At 50.0% G+C, this 20,737-nt stretch overlaps 2 protein-coding genes across 6 annotated transcripts; both read left to right on the top strand.

Annotated features, from left to right (window-relative positions):
* The first annotated feature begins 1,606 nt into the window (after nt 1–1,606).
* irak1 (interleukin-1 receptor-associated kinase 1) lies at nt 1,607–7,246 on the top strand. Its single transcript, XM_028409641.1, has 14 exons — nt 1,607–1,875; nt 2,690–2,857; nt 2,932–3,051; nt 3,193–3,521; nt 3,682–3,746; nt 3,824–3,935; nt 4,012–4,133; nt 4,242–4,443; nt 4,531–4,599; nt 4,909–4,996; nt 5,153–5,247; nt 5,354–5,966; nt 6,040–6,138; nt 6,587–7,246. The coding sequence occupies exons 1-14, from the start codon at nt 1,764–1,766 to the stop codon at nt 6,661–6,663; spliced, it is 2,271 nt and encodes a 756-aa protein (XP_028265442.1). The 5' UTR covers nt 1,607–1,763; the 3' UTR covers nt 6,664–7,246.
* A 137-nt stretch (nt 7,247–7,383) lies between these two features.
* hcfc1b (host cell factor C1b) lies at nt 7,384–18,930 on the top strand. Of its 5 annotated transcripts, XM_028409623.1 has the most exons (30): nt 7,384–8,126; nt 8,743–8,891; nt 8,975–9,135; nt 9,225–9,427; nt 9,519–9,603; nt 9,708–9,814; nt 9,924–10,103; nt 10,177–10,497; nt 10,579–10,724; nt 10,826–10,990; nt 11,116–11,343; nt 11,424–11,537; nt 11,617–11,815; nt 11,881–12,008; nt 12,143–12,439; nt 12,520–12,673; nt 12,760–12,947; nt 13,079–13,180; nt 13,257–13,323; nt 13,396–13,538; nt 13,611–13,766; nt 13,848–13,905; nt 13,981–14,043; nt 14,135–14,293; nt 16,987–17,183; nt 17,390–17,512; nt 17,607–17,792; nt 17,878–18,172; nt 18,257–18,311; nt 18,391–18,930. In XM_028409623.1, the coding sequence occupies exons 1-30, from the start codon at nt 7,946–7,948 to the stop codon at nt 18,428–18,430; spliced, it is 4,650 nt and encodes a 1,549-aa protein (XP_028265424.1). In that variant the 5' UTR covers nt 7,384–7,945; the 3' UTR covers nt 18,431–18,930. The 5 variants fall into 5 exon arrangements, with proteins under 5 accessions (XP_028265424.1, XP_028265420.1, XP_028265421.1 ...); XM_028409619.1 differs by having other exon boundaries at nt 13,848–14,043; XM_028409620.1 differs by having other exon boundaries at nt 13,848–14,043; nt 17,393–17,512.
* The last annotated feature ends 1,807 nt before the right edge of the window (nt 18,931–20,737 follow it).

Genomic DNA, 20,737 nt, shown 5'->3' on the forward strand with positions numbered 1-20,737 from the left:
CAGGATAGGGTAAGAAAGACCAGATAAAGAGTCGGGTATATCTGTGGATGCTCTCATTCATCCAGGTCATAGACATTTCCAAGAGTTTAAATCGAGGCAACTGGACTCAAGGATTGTTTTTTGAAGACGTTTCGCCACTCCCGAAGTGGCCACAAAAACAATCCTTGAGTCCAGTTGCCTCGATTTAAACTCTTGGAAAGAGTCAGGTCCATTCCCACATAGGCCTACACATACCATCATATCAAACTGTACACCTCCTCCCTCTGAGATCAATCTGATCTAACACACTGTCTTGTAATTATATCCATGTTGGATTTATTGTGGACACTGTCAGAATAGGTTGTATTATATTTGACTACCGGTTTTGACTTGAATGTTTATTATTGTTTAGAATTGTATTTAGTTTTTTATTTTTATTCTATTTTTACTAATTTACCTTATTTCTTTTATTTCTAACCTGTCTCTAATGATGCATGGAGCTCTTGGAATGCAAGCAATTTCCCCCCTGGGATCAATAAAGTATTCCTGTTTCTGATACACACTCACTCACACACACACACACATACACACTGTGCTATAACATGTACGTATCATTCACAGTAGTAGCAGCGATGACATAGCAGCGTTTCTACAGATAGGCTCTCTCAGTCTACTGACTGACACACATATATTCATACCGCTCACTTTAAAATGTTGATTTGCACTGTTGCTTTTATCCTTTTTATTCTTTATTCTATTTATTTCTATATATTTGAGGTGTGTCTTCAGCCAGGAGTTGCTGACAGTAAAGATTCTTGATTTCTACTTCCTAATTTTCCTAATTCCTTCCTAATTCCTTGCTGACTGACAACAAAGAATGAGTGAGAGGGGAAGTGCGTTCTCACTGCAGTCTGACGTCACTCAAACACGCTGAACTCAAGTGTTTGTGATGTCACGTTTACAAACGTTGAAAAGGGGAAATGAGTCGCCTCAGTCAAATGCGAGAGGAAGTGTCCATTCAGGACTTCCTGTAACAAAATAAAAGTCCAACATCCAAATTTTAACATAAAGAACTGATACAGAAACACCAGGTCCAGGTCAGCTCATATGGCTCTGATCCACCGGTGGATGGAAAATGTTTTTCGTCACTTCTCTAATCTTTTGCATTCATTCTCCATTCATGAGCAATAAGTCTGTACACAGACAGACGGTACTTTTGAACATTAATATGCTGCAATATATTCATACTGCTCACTTTAAAAAAAAAGTTAATTTGCTGCTTTTATTCTTTATTCTATTTCTATTTATTTAGATATATTTTTTTCATTCCATGTGTGCCTTAAGCCAAGAGCTGCTGAACACAGTTTCATTGTGCCTTGCATAGTGACAATAAAGATTCTTGATTCTGATTAGATCAGAATGATCAGAATCAGAATCAGAATCTTTCTTTAAGATCAGAGGGGTTCTACCATCTGAGGGGATTCCTCCTCCCCAGGTGGAGCCGAAAAGTCCAGACTGAAGGAAGGCATCAAAGAATCCAGTGTGTCTCAGGTGTCACTATGCGGTCCAAGTCCGTCAGACTCTTATTTTGTAGCACGGACCGGAAGCGGCTCTTACTGCGGGGAGCTTGTGGGCGCTGCGGGCGGAAGCGGCAAAAGGAGCAGAACTTCGTGGATAAGGAGAGTTTTAAAAGTTTCAACGGGCTGGTTCCGGGTGGTTCTCATGTGACCCAGTGGTCCGGGTCAGTGTGTGAGTGTCACCGCGAGCTAACTGGTGGCTCAGACATGTCGGGGGGACACCTGAGGGGACGCTTGCTTTTCGAACTGCCCTCCAATGTGTACTGGGCGTTCTGCCGGGTCATGGACGGACTGTCGGACCGTGACTGGACCCGCTTTGGTGAGTCTGAGACTGTATGCCAACGGCTAACGTTGAGTTCCTGTCTGAGACAGATTGAAGGTTGTTTCAACACAAACATGTCTCCGGTCCTAATCAATGAATCAAACTAATAATCACACTGACAGTCCTCCAACAATCCTTATTTTAGTTAATTAAAGTTATTTTATTTAGTTGTGATGTTACAGTCAGTGATGTCCTTACGACTGTACGATCCAACATGCGAGCCGCCGCAGGAAACAACCTGCTGCAACACGTAAACATGACGTCACGTCAGTCCGCTCAGGTGTTCACCTGTCACCTGCTGTTCATGTCTGTCCTCTGTAATGATGTCTGCTGCATGTTTGTTCCTCCCTCTCCTTCATCCTCTCTGTCCTGTCTCCCTCTTCTTCTCTCTCTCTTCTTCATCCTCTGTCCTGTCTCCCTCTTCTTCTCCTCTCTCTTCTTCATCCTCTGTCCTGTCTCCCTCTTCTTCTCCTCTCTCTTCTTCATCCTCTGTCCTGTCTCCCTCTTCTTCTCCTCTCTCTCTCCTTCATCCTCTCTGTCCTGTCTCCATCTTCCTCTCCTCTCTCTTCTTCATCCTCTGTCCTGTCTCCCTCTTCTTCTCCTCTCTCTTCTTCATCCTCTGTCCTGTCTCCCTCTTCTTCTCCTCTCTCTCTCCTTCATCCTCTGTCCTGTCTCCCTCTTCTTCTCCTCTCTCTCTCCTTCCTCCTCTCTCTCCTGTCTCCTTCTTGTCACAGGTTGAACTTCATTGATCAAATGAATGCTCTCTCTCTCTCTCTCTCTCTCTCTCTCTCTCTCTCTGTCTGTCCTGTAGCCTCAGAGGTCCTCCTTGAACAGACTGATATGCGATTGGCTGAGAGGAGGGACAGGCGGACTGATGCTGTGATGAACCAATGGGCAAACAGGAACGGTCGAGTCGGCGAGTTGATTGATCTGTTGGAGAGCCTGCAGTTGTTCCGGCCCTGTGATGTCATCCTGAGCTGTGAGCTCCCCTCTGGTCATTGATGACCCTCTGGCCTCTGATGATGTTTTAATATTAATCTCTGTGTGTCTCAGGGGCTTCCAGTCAGAATCCTTGCTCCTCCGCTCCTCCCCATCCTCCTCCGCCTCCTGCTCCTGACTCTTCTCACAAAGAGGCCCCACCCACACCAAGCCCCTGCCACCTGAGACAAACAGGTAACACACATGCACACACTTAGGATGTGCACATGTTCTTCTACCTGATCATCTGTCAGGCCTTTGTCAACCAACCACAGACTGTTGTTGCACATCCCTGGGACTGGTCAGTGACTGTGAGAAGCTCTGCTTTTTATTTAGTTGACAAAGGAAGAGAAAGACCGCTACCTGGACCTGCCCTGCCACCCTTCCACCTGCAGTCTGTGGTGACCAGCAGCAGCAGCAGCACCAGCAGCGGCGGCAGCAGCAGCAGTGGCAGCAGCAGCAGCAGTAGCTGCAGTGGCGGCGGTAGCAGCAGCAGCGGCGGCGGTGGCGCCGGTGCCGGCAGAGTGATGTGCTGGTCATACAATGAGGTTTACTCTCACACAGATGGGTTCTCCCCCTCCCTGCAGGTGGGGCAGGGAGGATTTGGAATTGTGTACAGAGCATGTCTGAGTAAGATGGACTGCGCCGTCAAGAGACTCAAACAGGTTAGCCAATCAAAGGGCAGCTCTGTTCCCCTTCATTTACCCAGTACTTCAGGTTACGGTGTTTTTCTGACAGAGACAGGTACCAAAGCCTGTCCTCTACAGCAGGACCATTCTGCTGGCAGAGACAGGGCTGTGACTTGTCCTGCTCTTCTGTTAACAGGACTCTCTGTTAGACTGGACTCTGCTGAAGGAGAGTTTCCAGACTGAGGTAGAGAAACTGTCCAAGTGAGTGAACCTACTCATCAAGTGTGCCTAACCAGTGTGTGTGTGTGAGACCATCTAACTGTGTGTCTCCTCTTCAGGTTCAGACATCCCAACATCGTGGATTTGTTGGGTTTTAGTGAAGGAAAAGGATCAATGTGTCTCATTTACACATACATGGAGAACAGATCACTGGAGGACCAGCTACACGATGTAATGCACACATACACATGCAGATTACATGTCCGTGTGTTAGGAGTGTGTGTTCATTTACCTGTGTGTGTTTCAGGAGTGTACCGTCCTGTCCTGGTCTCAGAGGATCAGTATTGTTGAAGGAGCCTCAGCAGCTCTGCAGTTCCTCCACTCTCCCCCTGAAGGTCAAACGCCGCTGATCCACGGAGACGTTAAGAGGTCAGTGTCAGTGTGGACGTCGCTGCAGAGGACGTTACAGCGTGTGATTTTCCCGGTTCGAACCATGCAGGTGTAGTTTGGTAATCGTGGTGTCTTATGTCTTTGCAGTTCCAACATCCTGTTAGACCACCACATGGTGGCCAAGCTGTCTGACTTTGGTCTGGCCCGGTTCGTGTCTTGTGGTCCAGCACCTCTGACAGCATCCGTCATTAAAACGGCGACGGTGAGAGGAACGGTGGCATATCTGCCAGATGAATATGTGAGGAGCGGAGAGCTGGGGACAGCAGTGGACGTCTACAGCTTTGGAGTGGTAAGATGCTGCAGGGCTGATGAGAGATAAGGCTCCGTCTTCATGACTTGACACTGTGTTGATGTGTAAACTGACCTGTGTTTTTAGGTCCTGCTGGAGGTGCTGACTGGACGGCGAGCTCTGGAGAGGGATGGGAATTCCAGAGACAGATACCTGGTCAGAGCCAGCTATGTTCACAGGCTTGAGTTTCCCTGTACTCTGAAACGGCTGCTTTGGTCTGGGTCAGGTGGTCTAATGAAATCACTCGTGTTTGTAGTGGAACAGTGATTAATTAACGGTTAACCTGGTCAGATCCCTGTGCAGGTCCGTAGTCCTGCAGGTGACACATGGCTGCTGGTCAGCCTTCGAGTTTGTTTGGTGTTCAGGCTGCGAAATAATCCGAAAATATCCCTAATGCAACACTGTGCAGTCCGGGCAGATCAGATGACAGGTTCCTGTCAACACTTCTATGTTGTCTGGTTGCAGAAAGACCTGGTGGAAGAAATCGAGGTCGGGCTCAGCAGCTCATTTGAGGCAGCCTGGAGGAGACAGCTGGACGAGCGTCTGACCGCAGGTCTGTCCTCTGTGTCAGTTCTTGGTGTTTAGTATCTGTCCTCACTGTCTCTCCTCTCTGTTTTTTCAGTATCTGTCCTCAGTGTTTGTCCACAGTGTCTGTCCTTCTCAAGCTTGCCCTGCTACCTCTTACTTGCTGTCTTCATTCTGTCTACAGGGGGCGCTGCTGAGCCTGTGGACTGCCTGCAGGTGGCAGCGCTGGCCTGCAAGTGTCTGGACAAGAAAAGGAAGAAGAGACCGGCCATGACTGAGGTCAGAGCCTTCTGTGGACTGAGTGCAGGTCCAGATGGTCTATCGGTCTGCCAGGGCTCCTGTTTGGATCCTCTTCTTTTTTGTCACCGCTGTCTTTTCTTCACAGGTGTTTGAAAGACTTCAGGACATCCACAACTCTGTGAGAAAGACTAGCTCCTCGACCTCCTCCTCTATCAGTCCTCAGACCCAGGGCAGACCCCCCTCCTTCATGGACTCCAGTGTGAGAGCTCTGTCCAACCAGCTTTCTAAACTGGGACCATTAGAGGACACATATCAGCCCTCCCAGTCCTCCTCATCATCACCATCATCATCATGCTCCCACACCCCTCCTCACCCACTCCACTCCTCCTCCTCCCCCCTTCCTCCTCTCTCTTCTTCCTCCACCTCATTTGTTGGCCCATGTGAAACCGATGAGAGTCGAGGTTTCTCCCAGTATGACCTTTGCTCCCAGCTCAGATCCAATGCGACCAGCTGCACACCTCCATCCTCCAGAGACTGGTATCACAGTCCAGCTGGACCCAGAGAGTCCCTGTGCAGCCAGCCGTCTGTGCCCATTGAGGACCAGTACAACTTCTGCCAGCTCAACAGTCACAGGTCAGGACTCCCAGGGGCCCCCACAGGACAGGGCAGCGGGGGGCAGACTGAAGTGGGAGCTTCAGGGGGACTGTATGAGTTCTCACCTGCGAGTTCCCTGCACACAGCTTCTCCAGGCCCCTCAGGTATGACAGCAGCTTGTTACAGTGGGTAGTTTCTGCAGTAGTCTCTGAGAGTTGACGACTCTTGTGTGTTCAGTCCACATGAATCCCAGCAAGCAGCGACTCCTGGAGAAGAAAACTCAATACGAGGAGGGCAGGATCCAGACTCCTGAGCTGCTGTCGTCTGAGGACCTCTGTATGGACACAACTCACGTCTCATTTCCTGACGCCTAGCTCTGCCTGGCCTCTCTTTAGTCTGTCTTGGTGCATCCTTCTTTTCATTTCTGCATGCAGGCTCATTGATCCTCTGTGGCCTCACTTTATATTTTATAATATGCATATTTTCCCTCTGTCATGTTCTTACACTTGCTCATCTCTAATTTTATGCATTTATTTCCTTGAATTATCTAAACATGTTCTTGAGTCATGTCTCGTTGGTCAGTGCCACATTTCACATAAAATTCATTGTAACTTCATCATTTATCTCACCTCATACCAACAGAAGCTTTTTCAGGCCCTTGTTTCTTCTGTCCAGAGCCTCATTCTAGTCTGTGTTGTGTTCCTTGGTGTCCTCTCACCTTCTCTCTGCAGATGAGGTTTGCTGTGGACCCATTGTGACGCTCTGTTTATATGTGTGTGTTCAGATGGAGGGACTTCTGTGGGATTCAGAGGCCCAGAGGAGAGCGATGAACTGGAATACCTTCCTGCTACTTATGACTGACTGTTTTCACGTCTCAGCGCGAAGAAGCAGAGGACCAAAAATGACTTTTCTGCGGATCACCAAGAGGATGCTGCTGTCACCTGTTGTGTCACATGACATGTTTGTAGAGTTCAGCTGTAAGTGGAAGCCTTCAGTCACAGTTTATTCCAGCACCAAGGTACTGCCAAACTCAGATCTGTTCATTCCATTGTACAGATATGTATTTCTCATTTGTCCTGTTTACTTACAGTAAGTGACACACAGGCGGCCAGAACTGCAGCTATTCGAAGACTAATAATCAGTCTGATCAATAGTCTGTAAAAACAGCTTTAAAATGAAACACACACTGGATCTATGCTGACGGTGATGATGATGATGTTTACGGCACCTTTTAAACCCCCCTTCACACCTCAGTTAATTATCTCTCAATAATTAATTGCAGCTTTGTTCCAATTATTTATTATAGGGCTGATATATTTGGCCAGTTGTTAATCATTGCCATATCAATACATAATATAATATTTTATTTTAACTGTGAAACGAACCAAACCAACGATGTTTGTACTAATCAATAAATAAAAGTGTTGGTGTATTGGCAGGTCTACGGATCGATGTGTCTGCTTTAATTAGTAAAGTTAGCACTGAGCTAACACTGCTACACCGGAACGCCTCGGTATGAACGGCCCTTCTGTTAGCCGTTAGCCACTTTAGCTTCTCTGCCATTTTCGACAGCACTGAGTGTTTTGTTTGGTTGCTGTTAGCAGCAAGATGGCGGCTCCCATCCCGGCGTATAGACCCGCCGCTCTGCATGTTTAACAGCCGTAGGGTAGCCTCCGCAGAGCTCCCTCTTACCGGTGCGCGCAGCAGCTAAAGCAGTGCGCTCATACACGGCTTCACATTTATGTTTCTGTTGCACTCTGTTAGCCCGAGTTGCTACCGGCGCCTTCAAAACGACTCTGCACAGCGTCCACCGGGCTAAAATGGCGGACTGTCCGCTGCAGGCTGTAAGTTAATCAGCACTGCGCTCGCTCTTGGAGTCCCTGGCTGCTTCTCCAAAGGAGAGCGTTGCTTGTCGCTGTGTACTCTGTCAGACAGCCGAGCCATCTCCGCAGAAAAGTGCTTAGTCCCGTTAGCAGGAGCTAGGTAGCAACATAGCCAGCTGATGCTACAATAGCTAACTAGTTAGCCCCTGGAGCTAGTTAGCGGGCTGATTCTAATCAGATTTTAAACGTCAAGGCTTGCGATACAGTTTGGATCTTTTGTCTCACAACGAGGACCGGGAGGAGGGGAGCCAGGCCAGGTCATGACGACCGAAATCGCAAGTCCAGTAGTGCTGCAGCCCCGCTGGAAGCGCGTCTTGGGCTGGACGGGCCCGGTGCCGCGGCCAAGACACGGACACCGGGCAGTGGCCATCAAGGAGCTGATGGTGGTGTTTGGCGGAGGGAACGAGGGGATAGTGGACGAGCTGCATGTCTACAACACAGGTTCCTATTCCCCCGTGTTTCCATCAACAACACAGCTCTGCTTAGGGCTATATGCTAACTTAGCCCTGCTGCTACTTTAATGCTAACTGGACGCTAACTTTGCTGCTGTGCTGAAGTATAGTCCTGCTGTGATTACATTCAGTGTTAATGAGTGAAACGGGGTTTGGAGGTTTAGCCTGCTAGGCTAAGTTGCCCTGTAGTCATTGGAGCTAACTGCTAATCTGCATGCTAACATAGTTAGCAGGTAGCTATTAGCTAAGTCAGTGGCTCTGGCAGGAGAAGAGAAATGGCGCCTTTTTACTGAAAACACTGCTGATGTCACAGCCACGCCCCTTTGCAGTTTGACAAGACACCAATAGAAAAAAACAAAACAACAACACTCCAATATGTAAACACTGCATAACATCTCTACTGTTTACTTTTAGAGGTACATGTTTGTTGTGCCGAGCGCCTGTATATTACAGCTGTAAATGAAATTCAACATTTTTCTAATCTATTCTAAACCACAGTGAAGTGTAACTCTCAACTAGTAGAGTTAGACATGTGTGGATGACATCTGCACTGTTTCACAGGTGATTTATTAATGCACATGTTTTCTGTATGTGATGCCTCCCAGCTACCAACCAGTGGTTCATCCCCGCAGTCCGCGGTGACATTCCTCCTGGCTGTGCGGCATATGGCTTCGCGTGCGATGGGACGCGGCTGCTAGTGTTTGGGGGGATGGTGGAGTATGGCAAATACAGCAACGACCTCTATGAGCTACAGGTCAGTGATTTCGCAGTGATGACCCAGTTGATGCCAGCTGATCCTGTTGGCACAGCGATGTAAATGCTATGACCTTATTCCAGGCAAGCCGCTGGGAGTGGAAACGACTGAAGCCCAAAGCTCCAAAGAATGGCCCGCCCCCCTGCCCTCGCCTTGGACACAGCTTCTCTCTCATTGGCACTCGGTGCTATCTGTTTGGTGGGCTGGCCAATGACAGCGAAGACCCCAAGAACAACATTCCCAGGTATCAAACACCTGAGCCAGGCCCAATTGGTTCGGAGTCTGTTGGGGTCAGCAGGAGATCCTCAGTTTGACCGTTGGTCTTTTCTTTAGGTACCTGAATGACCTGTACTGTCTGGAGTTGCGGCCTGGCTCCAGCGTCGTTGGTTGGGAGATTCCGCAGACGTCCGGCCCACCACCTCCACCCAGGGAGAGTCACACAGCAGTCGTGACGAGCGGCCTTAAATCCAACAGACTGATCATCTATGGAGGGATGAGTGGCTGCAGACTGGGAGACCTGTGGGTTCTCAACATAGGTGAGTCGCCTGTTTCTAGGCATCTGTTTCTGGGAAACTTGGGTTTGCACAAAGTCAACTGTCTTTGGTTCCTGTCCCAATGATGTCACAGGTTCTCTGGTGTGGAGTAAACCAGCTGTCCGTGGGATGTCCCCCCTCCCCCGCAGCCTTCATTCTGCGACCGTCATCAACAACAAGTACAGTGACACAAACAGGCATAAACATGCTCAAGTGTTTTATACTGGAATCTCACGTCTCTCTCTGTCTCCGCCTGTCTGTGTGTCCAACCGTGGCTGGTCAGGATGTACGTGTTTGGCGGCTGGGTTCCCCTGGTTATGGACGACATCAAAGTGGCGACTCATGAGAAGGAGTGGAAATGCACCAATTCATTAGCCTGCCTCAACCTTGGTACAGACACACATACACACACTCACTCACAGGCATCAGATAGAATAGAATAGAATAAATTCTGGCATTTTTTTTATGGTCATCTGTGTGTCCTCTCACCTGTCCTCAGACTCGATGTGCTGGGAGACCGTGCAGATGGACAGTGAGGAGGAGAACATCCCCCGAGCTCGGGCAGGTCATTGCAGTGTTGCCATTAACTCCAGACTTTACATCTGGAGTGGTAGAGACGGCTACAGAAAGGCCTGGAACAACCAAGTATGCTGCAAGGACCTGTGGTACCTGGAGTCAGGTGAGGACTGCTGCTGTCTCCCATACCCAGGATGTACTCTTGTCACCTGACTGTCTCACCTGTCTGTCCTCAGAGCGCCCCTGCGCCCCCTCTCGGGTACAGCTGGTCCGAGCCAACACAACATCCCTGGAGGTGAGCTGGGGGCCATGTCAAACTGCAGACACCTACCTATTGCAGCTGCAGAAGTACGACATTCCTGCCACACCTGCAGCCCCCTCGCCCACCTCCAGCCCTGCTTCCAATGCCACACCAGTAGCCAGCTCCTCCAAAAGCCTCAGCCCACTCGCACCAGCATCAGCTAACCAGACCATCCCATTATCTGGTATCACACTCGTCCCTTCCCCGACCACCTCTGTGCCTGGAAGCCCATTTACTGCCACTGCCAAAGCACCAGGTGGGTCTCCACACCTGATCAGGTAGACTCAGAGGAGATGATCAGGTAAGCATCCTCTAACTGTTGGCTGTGTGTCTGCAGCGGTGTTGAAGGTTGCAACAGCTCCAGGTGCAGCAGGCGGAGCCTCCATTGTCACCGTTAGACAGGCCACACCCAAATCCCCAGTTGCTGTGGCAACTCTTCCTGCAGGTGTTCGTATGATGGTTCCTGCTCAGCCTGGTCAGCCGGTAAACAGATTTTTTTTAACTTCAATTTCACTATGTACCTCTGAGCGAGTCCTCTACATGTTAGTCTGAATAATGCACACCTCCTCCCTCTCTACTCTCAGCCAGTTGGCAGCAGTCCTCAGATGAGTGGCATGGCAGCCTTGGCAGCAGCGGCAGCAGCAACTCAGAAGATCCCTCCCTCCTCGGCAGCAGTGCTTCCAGCAGGAGCAACCATCGTGAAGACAGTGGCTGTCACTCCAGGATCCAGCAGTCTGCCTGTTAAAGTGGTAAAGAGTTCTCATGGTCCTGGTCACAAGCTTATCTCTAACTTAAAACTACTATGATTTACACATTCATTGTTTCACAACGGCACCACTGGGTTTTAGCACGCTAAAGTCTTGTTCACTCTCAGGTGAGCGATGCCGCCACACAACTGTTGAAGACGGCTGCTGCGCATGTGGGCGGGGCCTCTGTAGTCTCCACCCCTGCAACCCCTAGCCGGCCAATTATTACAGTCCATAAGTCAGGCACAGTGACAGTCTCTCAGCAAGCTCAGGTGGTCACCACAGTGGTGGGCGGAGTCACAAAGACCATCACCCTTGTCAACAGTCCACTGAGCGTGGGGGGGGGCGGTGGTCTGGTGAGTGATGTCACACGGTGGCCTTGGCCTTGTTTGTTTAGTGTGTGCACCTGATGAAATCACTCATTTGTCTGTTGCAGATTGGTAACCTTGGTAACCTGGGAAAGGTGGTGTCAGTGGTCCAGACCAAACCAGTTCAGACCGGAGCGGTGATGGGACAGGCTGGGAGCAGCCCAGTAACCCAGATCCTCCAGGTACCCGACAAGTCCTGACAAGTCCAAAAGGAAGTAGCAATAACAGTTCTGCGTAATCTCTGACTTCCTCTTTGCTCAGGCGAAGGGCGGTCTCCCTGCAGGAACCATCCTGAAGCTGGTGTCATCAGCAGACGGTAAGCAGACCACCATCCTCAGCACAACACAGGCTGGATCCACCGCAGGCAAACCCACTATACTGGGCGTTGCCCCAGCTTCCTCCAAACCCGGAACCACCATTATCAAGACCATCCCAGTGTCGGCGCTGCAAGGTGGGGCAGGTATAGCACTAGCACATACACATGTGAACAGCTGAGCTGAACCGTGTGATGACTGATGAGTCAAGCTCCACTCACAGGTGGAAACAGTCCAATCACTATCCTCAGCACCAAGGTGGTGACTCCAGGAACCGCTGGAAAAATCCTCACTGCTGTCCCCAAAATCTCAGCCTCTGGCCAGCAAGGGGTCACACAGGTGACAAAAACACACAAGCACACACACACTGTAGTTAGTGTGCATGACATTACAGTCATTATTTAAACAAAACAATAGTGTGCGTCATGCTCACCTGTGGGAAAATCACATCTCTGTCTGTCGCGTGTTTTCAGGTGGTGTTAAAAGGAGCTCCGGGTACGCCAGGTACGATCCTGAGAACCGTCCCGATGAGCGGGGTCAGGCTTGTGTCACCAGGTGCCAAACCATCCGTTACCACTTTGGTCGTCAAGGGAACCACAGGTGTCTCCAGTCTGGGGACTGTCACTGGAAGCATCTCCAGCACAATGGCAGGAGGAGCCGTTGCTGCCACCAATGCCTCATTGGCGACGCCTGTCACCACCTTGGCAACCATCGCCACACTGGCCAGCCAGGTCACAATGGCGACCGCCTCTGCCACAGGACCCAAGCAGGTAGGACTTTTAGGTAGTACTGTGGTGCTTACTCTGCAGGGTGTCTCTGCACTGCAGTAATCCTGTGCCCTGTGCTCCAGGTGACTCTGATCACAACTCCGAGCGGGGCTGAGACCCAGCCGCTGGTCCAGGACCTGCCCGTCTCCATCATGGCTTCTCCTACTTCAGAGGAACCAGGAAGTACCACCAGTACTACTACAAGCACTACTGCAGAGGGAGAGGAGGCAGCTGCAGGTACACATAGAATTTTACCACCTGCAGGACTGCATTAGTGTTTCAGAGGAATAACCAGCCGTGCTGCTTATGTCACCATGCTGCAGTGACACTGGTCTGCTCCAACCCACCCTGTGAGACTCATGAGACTGGAACCACCAACACCGCCACTGTTGCCACAGCAACCATGGGCGCCGGTGACAGAATGTGCTCCAACCCACCCTGTGAGACACATGAGACTGGAACCACCAACACCGCCACAGTGGCCTCAGCCAGCATGGGCCAAGCACTGCAGGTGAGGGGACTGGTCTAAAAGCAGGAGCAGAGGTGGACACAAACCCTGGTCTTTCATTGAGCTCCAGTCACTTTCTATCGCCTGTCTGAGTTCTCTGGTGTCAGGTGACCCTCGGTGTGCCTCCTCCTCAGGTGAGTTCAAACGAGACTACAAATACCTGCTCCAACCCACCATGTGAGATGCATGAGACCAGAACCACCAACACCGCCACCACAGCTGGTGGGCTCACACAGGTAAGACGACACCAGCAGGTCTCCGATTGGTCTAAGGTGCGAACAATGTGTTAACAATAACCGTTTGTGTCTTCAGGTGTGCTCAAACCCACCATGTGAAACCCATGAGACAGGAACAACCAACACCGCCACCACAGCTACAGGTAACCGTTTAACTCTGTGACCACCTGAGACTCCACCCTCAGCGGGATGTGAACGGTGTCCTGTGTCTGCAGCTCAGCAGGTTGGAGACGATCTGCAGGGAGACTCCACAAACCCCTCCCCCGCCTTCGAAACCCCCCCTCCCACCGCAGCCAGTCATAGCAGAGCTGTAACCACGGTTACACAAGCAACACCGACACCTGGACCATCCATACCAGTATGTGAGAAACACACACTCACACACACACACACATTGGGACCAGTCTTCAGCCTTTATTTCTGTCTGCAGGAAATCTCTTCACTGGTGGGAGTTGATAGGGCGGAGTCCTCTGATGCTTTGGAGGTGGAAGAACCTATACAGACAGACAGCCAATCAGGGGAGGGGATGTCATCAGCAGCGTCAGTGGTACAGGTTCATGTTCAAGGCGGGGACACAGCACTACAGGTAACACACAGACAAGACACACAATGTAAAACACACACACATATCATACTCATACAGCTATTACCTCATCCGCTTCCTCAGATGGCGACCTCGGACAGTGGTCTTCCTCAGGAGCTGATGTCATCAGAAGGAGAAGGAGGTGAGGTGCTCTCTGGTTCGACAACACTGATGGTGACAAGGGGACTAACCGCTGATCATCTGACGGTTACCGCAGCAACAGAGGAGGCAGCTCAACAGGCAACGATACAGGCAGTCCTGCAGGCAGCGGGACACATCGGTCAGATACTCAGATACCCCATAATACTCTGTTACTTTGACGATTTGTATACTTACATCTGCTCTCTCTGTGTGACTTAAATGATCCTCAGGTGATACTGAGGCCTCCATGGAACAGTCCATCCCCATCATTCTGACCCAGCAGGAGCTGGCAGCGCTGGTCCAACAGCAGCAGCTGCAGCTGCAGGACATCCACAGCCAACCAGCTTTGGAACCAGAACTAGAACCACAGCACAGCAGCATTCCCACAGGTAGGCAGGAGAGCCTTAGCCTGAATAGACTCGGCTGGTCCGAACAGGTTCTGTAAATAGATCGTTCAAAGATGATCAGCATCAAACCTGTCTTGAGTCTGCGTTCATCCACTTGTTGCCCCTAAATAGGTCCTGTCAACACCTCCCTACAATCAGGGATGGAAGAGCAGTCTTCATGCTACAGTGCTAAACAACTGTCAGCTGATCAAACCTTCTGTAAAGTCATTGATAAAGTTGTTAAACACTGAACTGCTTGGACAGCTTTCAGCCAGGTTTCAGCCCCTTCACAGCACTGACCCTGCCCTCATGGCGGTGATGTGCCTGAACACTGACTCAGGCAAAGTCTTTTGCATTGCTGGATCAAAGTGTTGCTTTTGACACAGTGGACCACACAGTCCTGCTACAAAGACTGGAAGACTGGGTGGGGATCTCTCGCCCTTAAATGGTTCAAGTAGTCTTTCAAGACAGGAAGTACTTTGTTTCACTCAGTAACTGTGTATCAAGCCAGATGATGTGTGTGGAGTTCCACGGGTCCATTTTGTGACCCCTACTGTTCTACCTGTACATCCTCCCATTGGGTTAATAATGCACAGCTGCATATACAGTTCATAAGGACTTGTTGACTCGCTGGCTGTGATTGCACACAGTGTTTGTGCTGTGGGTCTGCGGCACATTGTTGTTCCATCCTTCAACATCAGGTCCAGGTGGGAGGGTTTCAGAAGTGAAGCCTCTGTCTGTCCGGACCGTAGACTGAGTGTAAACATCATTTCTGTACAGTGCTGGACTCTAGTCGCTACGCGTTGTGTACACTGTGTACACGCACACTGTAATATTATTGAGACCAAATCCCCATCCATCCGTTTCCTGAACCCACCTTGTCCTGTAGTGCAGGGTCACGGTGGGCGGAAGCCTATCCCAGCTATGTATGGGCGAGAGGCAGAGTACACCCTGGACAGGTCAGCAGTCCATTGCAGGGCAACATGAACAACCAACAAGCAGTCGTACTTGCACCCACAGGCAGTTTTAGAGTTATCAGTATCCCTGACAAGCATGTCTTTGGAATGTGGGAGCACCCCAGAGAAAACCCAGGCACAGGGAGAATGTGCAGACTCCACAAACAGGCCCCTCTGCAGCGCCTCACTGCCCTGATTAACCCCAGTTAACACTGTTCTCCTTTAGCTATGTTCTGATTCTACTATTAAACAACGGAGATGGTCACTGTTAAAAGCATGATTGACATGGAAATCATCAGAAGTATCCACCAACTTCAAAGCTGCAGAAGTTGTTTTTTTAACCAAGACTTTGACAACACACAGTTTAATGACAGGATTCTACAGTGAACTTGGCTTTAGGTGTTTTTTTTTTATGTAAACAGTGGGTTACTGCAACCCGTCACAAACGCACCTGGTGGAACTCAGGGGTAAGAGTCAGGCTGGATTTTAATTTTCATAGCTTCATCAGCCTCATACTAGCTAAACAATATTGCCAGAGTCCAAGGAATAATGTCAGAACAAGACCCAGAACGTCCACCATGCATTTTCAGCACTTATTATTGTAATGGTTTACTGCACTGCAGTGTTTTCCTGACCAAAACCAGGACGTATGACCACATCACTCTCTCTCGTTGATCTGTACACTGGCTGCCTGTTGCTCACAGAACTGACTTTAAAGCTTTACGGCTTTGCTGTTTGGGCCATGTTGACCTTCTGGGACCCTGCAGACGTCTGGGGCTTCAGATGTTTCAGTTCCATGCAGCAAAAACCTGCAGTAAGCTCCCATATGATGTTAGACTCTGAAGCTGGATCCATACTCTGCGAGAACAGAGAACCCCCCCCCCCCCCCGCCGATGTTACGCCCACAAAATGACGCCATTTTTCTCTCGGACCGCTCGTTGTGCAGCGCTCTCGGACACGTGGCCCAGGCAGAACTTATTCTCTCAAGGCTGTGCGTCAACCATGCTGTGATTGGTCGGAATTTATTGTGGGCGTGATGAATGTGGAGAAGCCAAGAGCTTCTTCAGGTGCAGAACACACAGACAGAAGGAGGAAGTACAAGGACGATGGACAGTTTAGATGAGCAGCTGGCAAACAGCTCCTGGAAGGAGAAACACGGCGCACAGAGGAGAGAGTCTGTCCACAAGGTGGCGATAAAAATTAACCCCAGTATTGATCACAGTGTTACAGTGGCTCGTGCACATTAAACACCGGTAGATGGGATGTATTATTGCAGACAGTCATCCACACGTTCACAGAATAAACCCACACAGACCAGAGGTCTGCTACAGTCAGCTACACTGATCTTCTATCTATTGTCATGCTGTACGCCTTCTTCCCTGAACATTATCAGCTCGTTGGGCCAGGTAACCACGACTGTGCGCACAATTTACAATACAACTGCATTGTCAACCTTTAGTGTGTGACGTGCGCTGCGTAGGAGGGCCGTATGAGGAGTTCTGCACACACATGTCTCGCGGAGTATGGTACCTCCTTTTTTTTACTCTTACCACCCGTGGAGCGAGTTCTCTGTTCTCTGTTCCTACCTGCACATCTGCAACCTTTCTGTTTTATGACGAATGTTACATTGGTCTGTTGCAGCTCTCTGCATTTCTGTGACTTCTTAATCTTTTCTTTCTGTAAACGCTGGAATTCCCGGTGAATGAGTTGTGCTACATAATGCTGCCTTGTCTTTCCCAGAGGGCCTTGCTCCGGCAGATAGCCTTAATGACCCAACAGCAGAGAGTAACGGACACGAACTGACGTCATCGGCGGTAACAAGTGCAGTCGCCCGCTTGGCCAGCACATTTGGGCCCACCCACACTCTCACACCAGGTCAGGTGAAGGTCCCAGCAGCTGCTACAGAGGCGACCAATGGCATTGCAACACCTGCAGTGGTAAGAGCTACGTGCTATTAACGTGCTAACGACCTGCTCTTAAATCATCAGTGTTGTCAGTGACATGCTAGCTGTGTGGCAGCATCGTGTTAGCACCATGCTACCTTGATTTTACTGACACACTAATGAACATACTGTAAACTCTTAACTACACACCGTCTCACTGCCAACATGCACTTTTGAACCCTGTGCTAACTGTGTTTCAGAAGCAGGCTGGCCAGGTGAAGCAGTTGGTGAAGGAGAGTCAGTGGTTCGATGTTGGCATTGTAAAAGTCACCAACATGGTGGTCACGCATTACTACGTCCCTTACGATGACAACATGGCCGACGTAAGAACTGCACATCAAAATACAGTTTCATTCTGTCCCGCTCCCTCGGCTGATGTGATTGATGATGTGACTGGTGGTGTTGGATCACCTGCAGGATGACTCGGGTGTGATACCAGACTACAGTCAGATGAGGAAGGTGGAGCTGCAGCCAGGGACGGCCTATAAGTTCCGTGTGGCAGGGATCAATATCTGCGGCCGTGGTGCCTTCTCTGAAGTGTCGGCGTTTAAAACATGCCTGCCCGGTTTCCCTGGAGCGCCGTGCGCCATCAAGATTAGCAAGGTGAGACCGGGTCTGCACTGTTGTCATTTGAGAACATCCTGTTAGCTTGCCCCGCTGACCCGTCATGTGATCCTACACTCTGCAGAACCTGGATGGGGCCCAGCTGACCTGGGAGCCTCCTGCAGTCACATCAGGGAAGATCACAGAGTACTCCGTTTACCTGGCCATCCAGTCCAGTCAGACCTCTTCCTCCGGGCCCGGTCCAGCCCAGCTAGCCTTCATGAGGGTCTACTGTGGTCCACAGCCATGCTGCCTGGTCCAGGCCTCAAGCCTTGCTAACGCCCACATTGACTACACCACCAAGCCTGCCATCATCTTCCGCATTGCTGCACGCAACCAGAAGGGCTATGGGCCAGCCACGCAGGTTCGGTGGTTGCAAGGTGAGGGTCAACCAAAACCAGGATCCAAAACCAGGGTCTCTGTAGAGAATGGACTTTAATGCGTTTCATTTTCGGTGTCCTCAGAAACCAGCAAAGATGCAAAACCAGCCGTGAAGAGACCGGGAGCATCTCCAGACTTGTAAGAACACACACACAGGAAGTCGTCTGATGACATCATCATGTGTTTATGTGTCTCACGCGGTCTGTTGTTTCCTCAGTAAACCTGGTGGACCAAAGAAGATCAGAACAGACCAATAGGAGGATCCTACTGTTTGCTGAGGATCCTGGATACTGATGGTGTTAAGCTAAACGCTGGTGTGGCCGGTTGCCATGACAACAAGGTTTGGTGGGTCTCTGGAAACAAATAAAATAAAAGACTTGTTGGATATCTGTACATTATCATTCAACTTTGTACTTCCTGTTATGGAGATGGCAAAGTGACAGTGTTTCACCTTTAAAAGGAAATAAATGAGTTAAATGTAGGTGTCGCTCTGCCTGTCTCGGTGTCTCTGTCCTGTCCTCTGAAGCTTCCACAGATGTCAAAGGTCACAGTGCTGCTGGTGGGTGGGGCGGAGTCAGACCAGCTGTAAATAATTTTCTTTCTGTAGCGATGACATGTATTCTTTTTTATAAACTGTAGTTTTTCTTCTGTGCTCTTTCTGTTGTGACCCTGCTCACCCGTCACTGTTTGTCTGAGCAGGAAGTCAAAGATGTCTGTGAATATTCTTGGAACAATAAAGATTTTTAGAGCATTTTTATTGGCCGTGTGGCGTCTGTTTCCTGTCTGACGTGTAAACAGACTTTCGCGTGTTTCCACAGAGCAGTAACCGCCCCCTGCTGGCGCTCAGTGGAGCGGTGCAGACATCAGACTTTTATTGTGAAATGTAAGAACTCAGAATAAACACATGACGTTCAGAACGTCCATAGTTTCATTGATCACTTTTTAATGTGATGTTTTTTGAATTATGCAGTTTGTTTTTATTGGATTTTATGTCTTTACTTCCTGTGAGGTCCATCATCAATACACTTTGAATCGATCGTTTCTGATCTCCGCTCTATCGATTGTTGCCACTGTATTGTTGTTGTTGGCTCAGAGACGTGAACGAGCCTCCTGCTACAGCCCGTGTGCGCGTATGGGCGGGGGCGTGTGCGTGCGTGTGACCGCAGCTTGCTGGTGGCGTCATGAGCGCGCTTCGTGCTGCTGCTGATGCTTCAGTGAGTGTGGACGCTGTATCGATGAGGCGGGATGAGCGAGAGCCGATCAGATCATCGATCCCACATGATCGATCCGATCGGCGTCTGCAGCCGCGCTGATCACCTCCTATCATCCCAGCGACGGCGTCATCAACCCCGTCATCAATAATAGGTGCATTGATCCTAGTGGATGTGAGGCAAAGCGCGTGCCGCAGCGGGAGACAATCAGGTCGGTGCGGGTGTTGGGAGCCGGTTCTGGACCAGTTCCGGGATTCTGTGACGGAGGAGCCGCAGGTGCAGCAGGTAAGAAGGAGCACGCACACCGGGGTCCGTTTAAGGAGTCATGTGTTCGAGCCGACCCACATGAAGTGGTTCCGGGGGTCCAGACAGATTCTCCTTTGATCCCCTCACCTGGGAAACAGAGAAAAGAACCAGACCCGGAAATCCTCCGGTTCGTCTCAGGTGTGAGTGGATGTGGAAGCTGTGTTTTTGTTGCGGCCGCGCGTCCCACCCAGCGCCACGTGCTGCTGCTGCAGCTGCGCGCGTGCGTGTCAGTCTGGGTGCTTGGGTCCAAGAGAGGATTGATTAGTTATCAGGTGAAGGGTTTCAGAGGTGTGTGTGTGTGTGTGCCAGGTCAGGCCTGACCTGTCACTGACTGGTTGCTGTGGTTTATGTGGTTTATGCAGTACAATATGTTTCCATGGAAACGTCACAATGATAATGAATCAATTCTTCCCTCAGAGGACAGACCGGAGGAGAAGGTCCTGCTTTGGTCAGAGATAACATGGCGGCAGATATAAACAGTGAACTCATCACTTCAGCTTCCGGCTCATTCAGAGTGTGATCGGTTCTCTAATCAATAGTGGTCACTGATGTAAACATGTTCCAGCATGCAGTCTGCCTGCAGAAGGTCTCCTATAGAACATGTCCCCTCAGCTGTGGCACTCACACAGAGCAATATATGTCTCTGAACAGAACCTGGTCCACCTCAGGGTCCTTTAGGACCAGCCTGGCTGTGAGTGGTGACGCCAGCTCGGTCACCTTTATATTAACACTCTGAACGGAACCTGCTGCTGATCTGGGTCAGTTTGCTGCATCAGGTACCGTGGTGATGCAGCCGGTGTGAGAGGCACCTTCAGGATCCTGCTGACTCTGCACTAACCTGACCAAAGCCAAACATTTATCACTGGCTGCTGTTGTTGTTGTTGTTGTTGTTGTTGTTGTTGTTGTTGTTGAAGCAGAGGATGGAGGCAGATGATTGGCTGTCGATTATTTTTATTATTATTATTATTACAGTGGGGCCACGGTGCAGTGAAGAAACCTCTTCTGAGGACTCAGAGGTCAGCGTGACACCAGGCCAACTGGGGGGAG

The sequence above is a fragment of the Parambassis ranga genome, chromosome 7, assembly GCF_900634625.1.
Source record: "Parambassis ranga chromosome 7, fParRan2.1, whole genome shotgun sequence".
NCBI lineage: Eukaryota > Metazoa > Chordata > Actinopteri > Ambassidae > Parambassis > Parambassis ranga.